Here is a 15,000-nt window from a genome sequence, read left to right on the forward strand (position 1 = left end):
ATATATATATATATATATATATATATATATATATATATAGAGAGAGAGAGAGAGAGAGAGAGAGAGAGAGAGAGAGAGAGAGAGAGAGAGAGAGAGAGAGAGAGACTGTATATATGTGTGTACTGTATATGTATAATATTATATATATATATATACACATACATATATACATATATATATATATATTATATATACTGTATATATATATATATATATATATATATATATATATATATATATATATATATATATATATATACAGGTATATATATATATATATATATATATATATATATTATATATACTGTGAATAATATATATATATAAATATATATATATATATATATATACAGGTATATATATATATATATATATATATATATATATATATATATATATATATATACTGTATATATATATATATATATATATATATATATATATATATGTATATATATATATATATATCCATACATATATACATATATACAGAGAGAGAGAGAGAGAGAGAGAGAGAGAGAGAGAGAGAGAGAGAGAGAGAGAGAAAGATACATATACATATATATATATAATATATATATATATATATATATATATATATATATATATATTCATTACTTCTCTTGCCGTCTATTTCCTTATTTCCCTTCTTCACTAGGTTATTTTTCCTTGTTGGAGCCCCTAGGGTTATGGCATCCTGCTTTTGCAACTAGAATTGTAGCTTAGTTATTAATAAAATAAATAATAACAATTAACAAATACAACTAGATAACTGCAAAAGCAAAGGAACTATGACATATCCACTTCTAAATCATTGCCATCAACCTCTCTATTGACTCAGTATTTAACTTAAAAGGTGGAGGCATTTTGCAAGGAAAGAACACAGGAAATTTTCAACTTTAGGGTAAGGTTAACATTTAAACAGCTTCAGGAGCAAAGCAATATGAAGAGCATGTGAGCGTTGAAATAATGAAGCATATTTCTAAAAACAAAACAATGAATCACAATTATAATTAACTAACCTGTACGTGACACAGCAACAGATCCAATTACAATCAAATCTACTTTAACTTTAGAATCTAGACCAACAGGTTTTGCATATTTCTTTATTCCTTCCGTTTGAGCCATAACTCTAAGGGTTTCTTTATTTTCTTGAGTATGCCCATCCATTCGATTGAAGAGACCACTCCGAAGACGTGGAGTGGGCACCAACAAAACTTTACCAGCCTGGAAAAAAATAAAAAGTAGCAGCTTAATGTAATTCAGCTTTATTTTTCAAATTCTAAACCTAATTCCTATAACAAAATTTCTGCAAATTTATTTTAAAGCAAGACATTATCAACCCCTTAAGTTAAAGAAAAATAAAACTGAGCCTCATTCACCACGATCATGCATCCCATCTACAGCATCCGTTGTCGGCTGCCAGACTTCTGGGCAGGCCACCACATATCATAACCTCAATATATCAAGTCAAAAGAGAAAGTTACTACAACCCAAAACTACTTGATGTGTGGAGGTGAGCCATAGATCCTACAAAGTCCAGGTAAGTACCTTTGTTAAAAAATAAGGTTTATTTCAATTACCCTTACTTAGAATTCCTAGTGCTGGATAGAGGGATAGTGATATATTCAACTTGAGCACAACTCCATGTTATAATAAAAAATGAGAGAATTTTCACCCAGTATGTTTTTATTGTAAAATATTCCACTTTTGATTTGTTCACTGAGAATGTGACATACCAAGATTTCTCTCAGCACTACAGAATTTGGATAGAGAAGACTTCCTAACACGGTCTGTATATTATCAAACAAGAGCATTGCTCAGGTATTACAAAATAAGAGAAATTATTACAATTGTGATGTAAGATCCATAATTGAGAATATACAAACTTTACACTACCTGCAGACTACAAATCCTCAGTGCATTAAAGAAATACCAGCAACCCCCTATAAAACTACCTAATTCAAAATAAATAGCCTTCTTGACAGCTGGCGGTAATGTTAATTTCTCACTGAGTGCTAAGCCCTTTTTAGCAAAAAGTTTTTCTGTAAGCAATCTACAGTAGCTCTATGAGTTTCTTCGCTAAAGAGCTAATCTTATATTTTTGGGGGTAGTGTAATTGAGTGAACTCTATGCTAAAATATTAAATATTCCATAAATATGATATTTTCCTTATAAAATAAACTTTTGAATATACTTACCCGGTGAATATATAAATAGCTGACGTCTCCGTTGGTCGACAGATTCCAAAAACTCGCGAGCGATCGCCATGAAGGATGCCGGGTGTGCCCACCAGCGCCGACTATCGGCCAGATACCGCATATACTTCTCAACCAAACCAGTTTTTCTCAGTCCCTAGGGTCTCTATCGGGGAGGAAGGGAGGGCCTTTAATATTATATATTCACCGGGTAAGTATATTCAAAAATTTATTTTATAAGGAAAATATCATTTTTAAATATTAAACTTAGCCGGTGAATATATAAATAGCTGATTCACACCCATGGTGGTGGGTAGAGACCAGTATTAAAACAATAAAGGCGTATATGCTCAAGAGTTTTTGACAACTATTCAAAAAACAAACCAAGTATAGGTACCTGGTAAGGAAGCTGACTCTGATAATTACTCTGCCTCATTAGTCCGCTTTCCTCACGAAGCCCAGCGATCCTCTTAGGATGCTGAAAGACTCCCAGGAGCTGCTATATCCAGGGTGAACACCCCTATAACAGGACCTCATCAATACCCTTAATCTGGGCGCTCTCAAGAAACAATATTTTGACCACCCGCCAAATCAAAATGATTGCGAAAGACTTCTTAGTCTCCCGTACAACCCAAAATAAGATTAAAAATTTCAAGAGTAGATTAAAAGGATATTAAGACTAAGGGAATGTAGTGGTAGAGCCTTCACCCACTACTGCACTCGCTGCTACGAATGGTCCCAGTGTGTAGCAGTCCTCATAAAGAGTCTGGACATCTTTCAAGTAATATGAAGCGAAAGCCGACTTGCCTCTCCAAAAGGTCGCGTCCATAATACTTTTAATGGATCTATTTTGCTTAAACGCTACAGAAGTTGCTATCGCTCTAACTTCATGAGCCTTGACTCTAAGTAAATTATGATCCTTCTCACTTAAATGAGTGTGCCTCCCGAATCAAAAGTCTAATAAAATAAGACCACGCATTCTTAGACATGGGCAAAGAGGGCTTTTTAACGGAGCACCATAAAGCCTCTGAACAACCTCGTCGCGGTTTAGTTCTGGATAAACAAAAATTTAAGAGCTCTAACGGGGCACAGCACTCTTTCAACTTCATTCCCCAAAATCTCAGAAAGACTGGGGATTTCAAATGATTTAGGCCAAGGACGAGACGGAAGTTCATTCTTGGCCAAAAAACCAAGTTGAAGAGCGCATACTGCTTTATTAGCGGAGAAGCCGATGTTCTTGCTAAAAGCATGTATCTCACTAACCCTTTTAGCCGAAGCCAAGCTCACCAAAAAAGTGTCTTGAGGGTAAGATCCTTCAGGGAGGCTGAATTTAATGGTTCAAACCTGTCTGACATAAGGAACTGTAGGACCACGTCCAAGTTCCAAGCAGGAGTCGAAATATGACGCTCCTTGGAAGTCTCGAAAGACTTAAGCAGGTCTTGGAGATCTTTGTTATTAGAAAGATCCAAACCCTTATGCCTGAAAACAGAAGCTAAAATGCTTCTGTAGCCTTTAATGGTGGATGCAGAGAGGGAACGACCGTTTCTCAGATAAAGCAGAAAATCCGCAATCTGCGCTACAGAGGCACTTGGAAGAGGAAATAGAGGAGGACTTGCACCAGTCTCTAAATACCTCCCATTTCGACTGATAAATCCTGATGGTAGAGGATCTTCTAGCCCTCGCGATCGCTGTAGCTGCCTCCTTCGAAAACACTCTAGCTCAAGAGAGTCTTTCGATAGTCTGAAGGCAGTTAGACGAAGCGTGGGGAGGCTTTGATGAAATCTCTTTACGTGAGGCTGTCGCAAGAGATCCATCCGTAACGGCAGACTTCTTGGAACGTCTACCAGCCATAGAAGTACCTCTGTGAACCACTCTCTCGCGGGCCAGAGTGGAGCAACCAACGTCAACCTGGTCCCTTCGTGAGAGGTGAACTTCTGCAGCACCTTGTTTAGGATCTTGAAAGGTGGAAAGGCATAAACGTCCAGGTGAGACCAGGCCAGCAGGAAAGCGTCTATGTGGGCTGCCTCTGGATCTGGAACTGGAAAGCAGTAAGTCGAGAGCCTCTTTGTCAGTGAAGTCGCAAAAAGATCTATGGTGGGTTGACCCCATGTCATCCATAGCTTCTCGCACACAGTCTTATGCAACGTCCACTCCATGGAGATGACTTGTCCTCTTCTGCTGAGGCAGTCCGCCAAGACATTCATTTTTCCTTGCACAAATCTCGCCAAAGGAGAGATGTTACTTGCATTAAATGGAGTTCCTTCTGATCCGTGGACCAAAGACCCGAGCATTCCAGACTGTCCAGTGGAGCTCCCTAACCCAAATCCGATGCATCTGAATACAACACATGGTTTGGGTTCTTGATCGCAAGAGAAAGACCTTCTCGAAGTCTGATGTTGCTGTCCTACCAAGTCAGACATGTCTAGACTGAGTTGGAGATTGGGAAAGAGATACTCTCTAAGCCCTTCTCCTTGTTCCAATGGTTTAGGTGAAATTGGAGAGGGCAAAGGTTGAGTCTCCCCAGAGAGATAAACTACTCCAGTGATGAAAGAGTTCCCACGAGGCTCGTTCAAACTCTTACAGAGCAACTGTTTTTCTCTTGCAAGTGAAGGACTTTTAACAAAGCTTGTTCCATTCTTGTGGGAGACGAAAAGGCCCGAAAAATCAGACACTGTATCTCCATTCCCAAATAAAGAATAGTCTGGGATGGAGTACTGTAAGTTACGACTTCTCTACGTTCACTATGAGACCTAGCTCCTTGGTTAGGTCTAATGTCCATTAGAGGGCTCTCCAGACAGCGATTTAATGACGACGCCCTGATTAGCCAGTCGTCAAAATAAAGGGAGGCTCTGAATCCTCAAAAAATGTAGAAAGCTTGCTACATTTTGCAAGGGCCTTGTAAAAACAAGAGGAGCAGGAATGAGGCCGAAGCACAGTGCTCGAAATTGGTACATTACTTTCCCGTCCACAAACCTCAGATGTTGTTGAAAGTTTGGATGAATCGGGATGTAGAAGTATGCATCCTGAAGGTCGAGAGAGACCATCCACTCGCCTTCCCTTACTGCTGCCAAGACAGATTTGGTAGTCTTCATCGTGAACTTTGTCTTGACAATGAACACATTGAGCGCACTTACATCTTAAGTACTCCTGCAGTGAACGTGGCTGCCAGATCATTGGAGCCATCCCTGATAGCCTTGTTCCTGCAGTGAACGTGGCTGCCAGATCATTGGAGCCATCCCTGATAGCCTTGTTCATGCATGACATAATTGTACAGCAATACATTGACAACTGGAGAGACCTTCTTACTTAAGGCTCCCAGTGACCAATCCAACAAATAAAAAAAACTTCAAACACTCGAAAAAACTCCTAACAGGAGATGGTCTAGCTCTGAAGCAGACCATAAAATCTTGGAGCGTCCCATGGCTAGACGATGAGGAGAGTCCACTAGGCTTAAGAAGTCTCCCTGGGCAGAGGCAGGTACTCCCAAGCCGAGAACTTCTCCTCGAGCTTCTCCTGTGTCACACCAGACGCCCGAGCGAGAAGCTAATTAAGAAGGAGGAAAAGCAAAAGCAGACTTTCCTAAACTTCTCCTGGATTCCAACCAGTCTCCCAGTAAGAGCATGGCCCTCTTGGAAGAACAAGAGAGAACCGACTTCGTAAATGTAGGAGTCGAAGAAAGTCATGCCAAGAGTAAACTCAGACGGCGGAGCAGCCGTTACAAAACGAGTAGGACAAAATTTCACTAAAGAAATTCATAATTAAAAAAAACAAGGGATTGTTGGACCACCCTAGGTTACTCCTCTTCTGAATGACTCCCCAAAGGTACATTAGTTGAAAGAGGGTCATCAACTTCTTCAGAAGGCACATCATCTGATAAATCTAAAGTCTTGCGAGAAGGAGATTTATATTCAGAATGACGTGAAGGAAAAACCTGACACCTTGTATATGAACAGAAGTTAAAGTTGGAGGGTCGATGTCACGTTGTGACTGCAGAGAATGTTATTCTACTACACGTCGTGACAGAAGTAACTGACGTTCAAACGTCCCGTAGTAACAGCGGTGACTGCTGTTCGATGCTATATCGTGACTACGATGACTGACCCTCGACGTCACGTCATGTCTACGGTGTCTACCGCTCAAGGTCACGTCGTGTCTGCGGTGTCTGCAGCTCAACGTCACGCTGTGACTGCGGTGGCTGACGTTCAAAGCGATCAAAGTTACATCGAGATTTATGCTCCGCATCTCGTTAAACAGCAAAGCTGTCACTAGGGATAACGTCAGCGTGGCGTAACAAAGCTCGTCTAGAAGGTTGAAGACCCGAATCACGTATCCCAGAACCGTGACGTACAAAAAGCAAAGGATCCTTTCGCACAGGAACAGGATCGAAAGCTTCTATTAAAGAAGAAAGCTTTAACAGCATATCTTGCAAAACACTTCACTTCGGATCAACCTGTGACTGCAGTGGCTGACGTTCAAACGTCACGTAGTAACAGCGGTGACTGCTGATCGATGCTATATCGTGACTACGGTGACTGACACTCACATCACGTTGTGTCTACGGTGTCTACCGCTCAACGTCACGTCGAGTCTGTGGCAGAAACGTCTGTACATGAACGTCATCGCTATGAACGGGACTCTTATGATGACTACAGCTAAGACGTTGAACTTGTTCTGAAGGAACTAATAAACATTTCAAACGTCTCGAAACTTTACGCCTAGGCTTTTAAAGAGACGAATCATCGGAAGACGAGGAGAAACTTCGTCTCTCCTGTCTTATGGCAAGGACGTGCTTGACGAGCAACGTCTGATACCTTTGAGGGAACGTCTGTTCGTTGGTTTACACTCCTCACTCCCTTAGGTCCTACGACATTCCTTCTCCCTGGTGCAGGGGACCCTGAAAGAGGTCTCGGACTAGGCAAGTGACAAGCACGAACAAACGAACCCTCCGCAACACAGAACATGTTTTTTGCACTTACTTCACTGATATCACATTTTTTAATAATTTCACATTAGACATGAATAAAACTGATTTCTACCTAAAGCACGCAATTCTCCCTTAAATCAAAAGGTTAGAATTGCGAAATGAGTCGTATAATGTAAGCACATTAGTACAAAATGAAACACACATGCAAAAATCAATAAACATATACATATATATCGAATAAAACGGAAATATATAAAGTTAAAAAGATCAGTAACTGGGGATGAGACTAAACACTAGTTCACTAAGGACTACGTTTTCAATCTCCCACCGTACAGTGTCTTGGGACGAGAATAAAAACTAAAACGTTTTATCCTCTCTCCCCGTACAGAGACTTGGGACGAGAGTAAAAAACTGAAGCGAGAACAACGTTACTCGCCCCCAAACTCCTTGTACAGAGACTTGGGACGAGAATAAAGATCGGATCGTTCTCTCTTTCTCTCTCTCTCTCTCTCTCTCCCTCTCTCTTGTCACTCACAAGAGAATGGCCCACTCACCCTTCGTCAATAACAGGTTATTTGACTAAAGGAAAAAACTGAAAGGACTTAGAAATTGAAAATTAACATGTTCCTTTAAATTAGTATCTAAAAAACTTCAGTTTGAAAGAAGAATGAACAAAACGTCAAAATCGATTATCTCTTTCTGCAAAGTGAAACCGTGATTCTCTCTTTCTCTATCGTAACAATAGAACGCAAACTGCGTAGCATAAATAAACCAAACGTTAGTTCATCTTTGAAAAACAGCACGAAGACTATTCAAAGAATAAATTTCTTAAAATATTTTCTAAAAATATTCATCTCATCACTCTTACAGAGCAACTGTTTTAATCTAAACAAAAATAAAAGTTGAATGGGCTCAACGTTGTTTAACTTCGTTTTCCAAGTTAGGACCGCCTACAAAGAATAGGTAAAGGCCGCATATAAACAAAAACATAAAATCTATTTCGATGTTTAGTATAAATGGAAAGCTAATCAAAGAGGCCTAATAAAGGCGGGTGAGATATAAAATATATAGAGGTAAATCTATAAATATCAACAATAATTTATAAAGTGATAAAATAATTACTAAAAGCCTTTAACACACTTCCGTACACTGAGGGAAGGGTCGGCCATCTTTTCTCTATGGAAAAACCAGAGCGAGATTAAAAAAGCAAGGGCAAAAACTTTTCCTCTCCTTTCAAAAGCATTTCTTTTGAAGATAGTATAGAATAATCCAACACGGCGAAAGCAATAAGACCAAAACCAAGTACTTCACCAATCGGTAGAAAACTCGAGGTCAAGCGCGAGCGGAATCAGTGTTGTCTTTAACACCGACAGAGAAAAACTGGTTTGGTTGAGAAGTATATGCGGTATCTGGCCGATAGTCGGCGCTGGTGGGCACACCCGGCATCCTTCATGGCGATCGCTCGCGAGTTTTTGGAATCTGTCGACCGACGGAGACGTCAGCTATTTATATATTCACCGGCTAAGTTTAATATTTAAAAATCATAGAATTATCTGAATAAAACTTCAAGTAATGCATAGCAGAAAATTGAATTTTGTATGCTTTCATTTGATTCACTTGAATACAAAATTTAATACAGTATAGACAAAAGTTTGAATTTAATTCTGGTATTTGGCTAAATAGATTTCCTTGCTATTCATTTATAACCTAACCTTCAATAAATCATGCTGGTATTAGATTGTCCTCAGAAGATTTAGAACCTCACCTATCCCAAGTCTTCTTGATGATGCTAGAAAGTTACCTCTAAACCATTACTGAATGTCTTCTTTTATTCAGTATTGGTTTAGGTTGCAAAGACTCCCTAATTCTTTAGCCTTTCAGACTGCAAGTCTTGTAAGGCACTCGACATACTTTGAGTTGCACCCAAAATCTCTACCTTATGGCTTTCGGGTGAAACAATTATTAAACAGTCTCGATATAATTAGAAGTAAGGTGCTTCCATTTAAGATATATCATCAACCCCTCCATGGAAATTGCCAGACATCTTTTTGTAAATATTTTATTGGCGTTAAAAAAAATATTGACTGAATTAGAAGCTAGGTCTCTTTTTATAGAACGTGTTGAAGAATATCGGGAATCAACTTTTATTCATACCAATGGCTCCAAATCTAATGCTGGTGTTGGATTTGGAGTATATAGTAGTTCTTTCAACTGTAAAGGTGCACTTCCTCCAATGTCTTCCATATCTACTGCTGAATTAAATGGCATACTAACCGCTATTGAGAAAATAACGTTAAGAGAGGAGGGCAATTTTACCACTTATAGTGATTCAAGAAGTGTCCTTCAAGCTTTAGGTTTTAATTCTAGTAACTCTTTAGTTTTAAAGATTTTAAGAGTGGCTTTCAATTATTGGCCTGAGAGGTACAACAGTTCCATTTTGCTAGGTCCCGGCACACACAGGTGTGCCTGGAAATGGAGAGGCAGATTCACTGGCAGAGGGCTGCAGCCAAGTTACTACCAAGAAGGTATCCCAATCTCTGTAATGATTTTTTACCAGCAATTAAGAATTTTATTTATAACAATTGGCAACAGCATTGAGATAGTTTAATCAAAAATAAGATGAGAGGAATTGCGATTCTTATATCCCCTTGGAGGTATAATGGGATGCCCCGAAAATGGATGACTACTCTTTGTTGTCTCCCCATTGGTCACACGAGTTTCTGCTTGCTGGCCAACACCAACCATATTGCGACGACTGTTTGATACCCTTGACAGTGAGGCATTTGATGAATGAATGGCCCACTTATAGCACAGAATGAAATAGATATCTGTTTGAGGCTCAGCGTGAAGATGGCAGGTTCATCCTTACCAAGATCCTTGGACATAACATATTTACTTTTCTGGTTATAATTGAATATTCTTTTACTCTATATTTATAATAAACGATATTAGCATCAATGACCTTCGATTTCAGGATGCCAGAAAACTTCAAATCATTCATTCATTCGTGTATAACTTGATATATTATGTACAGTATGATTCATGTAAATCTAAACAACAAATGAAAACTAGGTATAGATTTCTCGTTAGTCAAAGCAGAACTACCCATAAGAATAAATTAACTTGAATGGTCAAGGTGACTTTACTGTTTACATTACGAGAATTCATTTAGGCCGAACTTTGAGTTATTTTACAATAATAATAAACCCTAAAACAAAAATATTGATACAAATGAGCTGAAGTGAAGCAACACTGAAAAGGTTTATAGTGTTACAAAAGTGGTATTTAAAAATATGGTAATAGCAAAACTATAATCAATTCATCTTCTTTCCAACTGCTATCCCTACTTTTTGCTTTGGAAAATTTCTACAGTTTTATATAATCATTAAGTTTTACTGTTTCTTAAGGTTATGTATATTCTTTGTATTTTAGCCATGGAAAAAGATTGGAATAACCATTAAACATTGGGAATAATAAACATATTTTAGAAGCAGCTGCTCTCCTTATCCACATTATGAAATAAGTAAAAATGATTTTATACATACATATATAATATATACATATATATATACATATATATATATACATATATATATACACATATAATATATATATATATATAAACTATATATATATATATATATATATATATATATATATATATATATATATATATGTATATATATGTATATATGTATATTAAATATATATAAGGTATATGTATACATATGCATATGTATATATGTATACATATTTATATACATATATATATATAAATATAAATATGTATATATATAAACATTATATATATAATATATATATATATATATATATATATATATATATATATATAATAAACATATACATACACATTATATATATAAATATATATATATATATATATATATATATATATATATATATATATATATATATATACACATAAATATATATATATACTGTATATATATATATATATATATATATATAAATATATATATATATATATATATATATAGTCATCTCTTTTCACGAAAGACTCTACTCATGAAATTTTCAAGTTGCGAAACGAGATGCAAATATTTTTATGACTCACTTTACAAAAATGTTTCACTTTAAGAAAAGATATTTGCCAGGCAGGCCAAGAATAAATTAGTTACCCATCATAGAGTTGAAGAAAATGGGTTCAGACAACACAAAACGTAGCTGTAGTCTATAATAGTACAGTACATATGGACCTGTATATTTTGTACCGTGCTGTATTATTTTCAATTTATTATTACTTTATGTTGTAATAACTACTTAATTTACAGGTATTAAAATTTAGTTTAGGTATATTGAATGGTTCAAATGTATTTGGCTGTACAGTATTTCATTGTGGTTAAACTGTACCTTTATTACGAGATTTAAGGTGGTGTATTGTAGGGTTTGGAACGAAATTAGGCAATTTGCATGTGAAATGTGACTCACAACACGAAAAAATCACTTTAGGAAAGACCCTCCAGAACGAATTAATTTAGTGTTGTGAGGCATTACTGTATGTATGTATGTATGTATGTAGGTATATGTATACATATATATATATATATATATATATATATATATATATATATATATATGATAAATTTTGCACATTTAGACGTGTTTTTCATATTCAAATAAGCCATATATATTTTTGATACATTAATGTCTGGATTCTCTTAACGACCTCGGGATCAGAGCCCCAGGCGAAATCACACAAAGACAAGAGCTTGGGTCCGGCCGGGAATCGAACCCTGGTCGGCAAGCTTGTATAGACAGTGACTAAGCCACTTGGCCACGAAGAAAGATAAAAGTCAATGACAATTCTTCTGTACTTATACCTGTCGAATTCAGGTATTTTGTACTTAGAATTGAAATCAACCCATCTTCACCATCGTAGCTAATTGGTAGTTGTTACTTGGCATTCAATTAATGATAAATTTTGCACATTTAGACGGGTTTTTCATATTCAAATAAGCAATATATATTTTTGATACATTAATGTCTGGATTCTCTTAACGACCTCGGGATCAGAGCCCCAGGCGAAATCACACAAAGACAAGAGCTTGGGTCCGGCCGGGAATCGAACCCTGGTCGGCAAGCTTGTATAGTCAGTGACTAAGCCACTTGGCCACGAAGAAAGATAAAAGTTAATGACAATTCTTCTGTACTTATACCTGTCGAATTCAGGTATTTTGTACTTAGAATTGAAATCAACCCATCTTCACCATCATAGCTAATTGGTAGTTTGTTACTTGGCATTCAATTAATGATAAATTTTGCACATTTAGACGTGTCTTTCATATTCAAATAAGCCATATATATTTTTGATACATTAATGTCTGGATTCTCTTAACGACCTCGGGATCAGAGCCCCAGGCGAAATCACACAAAGACAAGAGCTTGGGTCTGGCCGGGAATCGAACCCTGGTCGGCAAGCTTGTATAGACAGTGACTAAGCCACTTGGCCACGAAGAAAGATAAAAGTCAATGATAATTCTTCTGTACTTATACCTGTCGAATTCAGGTATTTTGTACTTAGAATTGAAATCAACCCATCTTCACCATCGTAGCTAATTGGTAGTTTGTTACTTGGCATTCAATTAATGATAAATTTTGCACATTTAGACGTGTTTTTCATATCCAAATAAGCCATATATATTTTTGATACATTAATGTCTGGATTCTCTTAACGACCTCGGGATCAGAGCCCCAGGCGAAATCACACAAAGACAAGAGCTTGGGTCCGGCCGGGAATCGAACCCTGGTCGGCAAGCTTGTATAGACAGTGACTAAGCCACTTGGCCACGAAGAAAGATAAAAGTCAATGACAATTCTTCTGTACTTATACCTGTCGAATTCAGGTATTTTGTACTTAGAATTGAAATCAACCCATCTTCACCATCGTAGCTAATTGGTAGTTTGTTACTTGGCATTCAATTAATGATAAATTTTGCACATTTAGACGTGTTTTTCATATTCTAATAAGCCATATATATTTTTGATACATTAATGTCTGGATTCTCTTAACGACCTCGGGATCAGAGCCCCAGGCGAAATCACACAAAGACAAGAGCTTGGGTCCGGCCGGGAATCGAACCCTGGTCGGCAAGCTTGTATAGACAGTGACTAAGCCACTTGGCCACGAAGAAAGATAAAAGTCAATGACAATTCTTCTTTATCTTTCTTCGTGGCCAAGTGGCTTAGTCACTGTCTATACAAGCTTGCCGACCAGGGTTCGATTCCCGGCCGGACCCAAGCTCTTGTCTTTGTGTGATTTCGCCTGGGGCTCTGATCCCGAGGTCGTTAAGAGAATCCAGACATTAATGTATCAAAAATATATATGGCTTATTAGAATATGAAAAACACGTCTAAATGTGCAAAATTTATCATTAATTGAATGCCAAGTAACAAACTACCAATTAGCTACGATGGTGAAGATGGGTTGATTTCAATTTTAAGTACAAAATACCTGAATTCGACAGGTATAAGTACAGAAGAATTGTCATTGACTTTTATCTTTCTTCGTGGCCAAGTGGCTTAGTCACTGTCTATACAAGCTTGCCGACCAGGGTTCGATTCCCGGCCGGACCCAAGCTCTTGTCTTTGTGTGATTTCGCCTGGGGCTCTGATCCCGAGGTCGTTAAGAGAATCCAGACATTAATGTATCAAAAATATATATGGCTTATTTGAATATGAAAAACACGTCTAAATGTGCAAAAATTTATCATTAATTGAATGCCAAGTAACAAACTACCAATTAGCTACGATGGTGAAGATGGGTTGATTTCAATTCTAAGTACAAAATACCTGAATTCGACAGGTATAAGTACAGAAGAATTGTCATTGACTTTTATCTTTCTTCGTGGCCAAGTGGCTTAGTCACTGTCTATACAAGCTTGCCGACCAGGGTTCGATTCCCGGCCGGACCCAAGCTCTTGTCTTTGTGTGATTTCGCCTGGGGCTCTGATCCCGAGGTCGTTAAGAGACTCCAGACATTAATGTATCAAAAATATATATGGCTTATTTGAATATATATATATATATATATATATATATTTATACATATATATATATATATATATGTGTGTATATATATTATATATATTTATATATATATATATATATACTGTATATACATACATATATATATATATATATATACATATACATATATAAATATATATATATATATATATCTATATATATATATACATATATAAATATATATATATATATATATACACAGTATATATATATATATATATAAATATATCTATATATAAATATATCTATATATAAATATATCTATACATATATATATATATTATATATATGCATATGACACTTTCTAGGTAAATTGTATTTTTCCTAACATACTTACCACGTCCCAAACAATAAGAGTACTCTCTTCACGTGTCCCTGCCCACCACAGATTCCCTCCCCACAGGCCACCAACCCCCAATCCCCGGGAACCCCTTGCACCTGCGAGACCTGACAACACTTTTTTTTTCCCCGGAAGGTCCCAAGGGTATGCTATGTCTAGCCTTCCATGTAAATCCCAGCCATTAGTCTCTGGTCTCAGAAAAAGTGGCATATGAAACAAAAAGGGTCTATCAAGGGGAAGGACGTGGGGGCAGTTACTCTACTGGGACGTGGTAAGTATTTTAAGAAAAATACAATTTACTTAAAAATAGTCATTTGTTCCAACACGAATACTTCCCAGGCGGGCAAATAGACTGCTGAGGGGCTAGGGATTGCAGGTGCAGGAGGGGGGAGTGAGAGGCCTATCTGGGGATATTAAACAAAACAGGGTGATTAATGGTGGAATGAAAAGGTAACACTTACCAAGGGTCA

General features: G+C 37.0%; 1 protein-coding gene across 6 annotated transcripts in view; it reads right to left on the reverse strand.

The window, feature by feature from the left end:
- lost (methenyltetrahydrofolate synthase domain-containing protein lost) overlaps positions 1 to 15,000 on the reverse strand; it is a 362,666-nt gene that overhangs the window by 173,149 nt on the left and 174,517 nt on the right. For all 6 annotated transcript variants that reach the window (XM_068363774.1, XM_068363769.1, XM_068363770.1 and 3 more), the window contains one exon: positions 1,023 to 1,227. In XM_068363774.1, coding sequence (XP_068219875.1) covers positions 1,023 to 1,227 — 205 coding nt within the window. The remainder of the gene's footprint in view (positions 1 to 1,022; positions 1,228 to 15,000) is intronic.

Source organism: Palaemon carinicauda, chromosome 40 (assembly GCF_036898095.1).
Source record: "Palaemon carinicauda isolate YSFRI2023 chromosome 40, ASM3689809v2, whole genome shotgun sequence".
Taxonomy (NCBI): domain Eukaryota; kingdom Metazoa; phylum Arthropoda; class Malacostraca; order Decapoda; family Palaemonidae; genus Palaemon; species Palaemon carinicauda.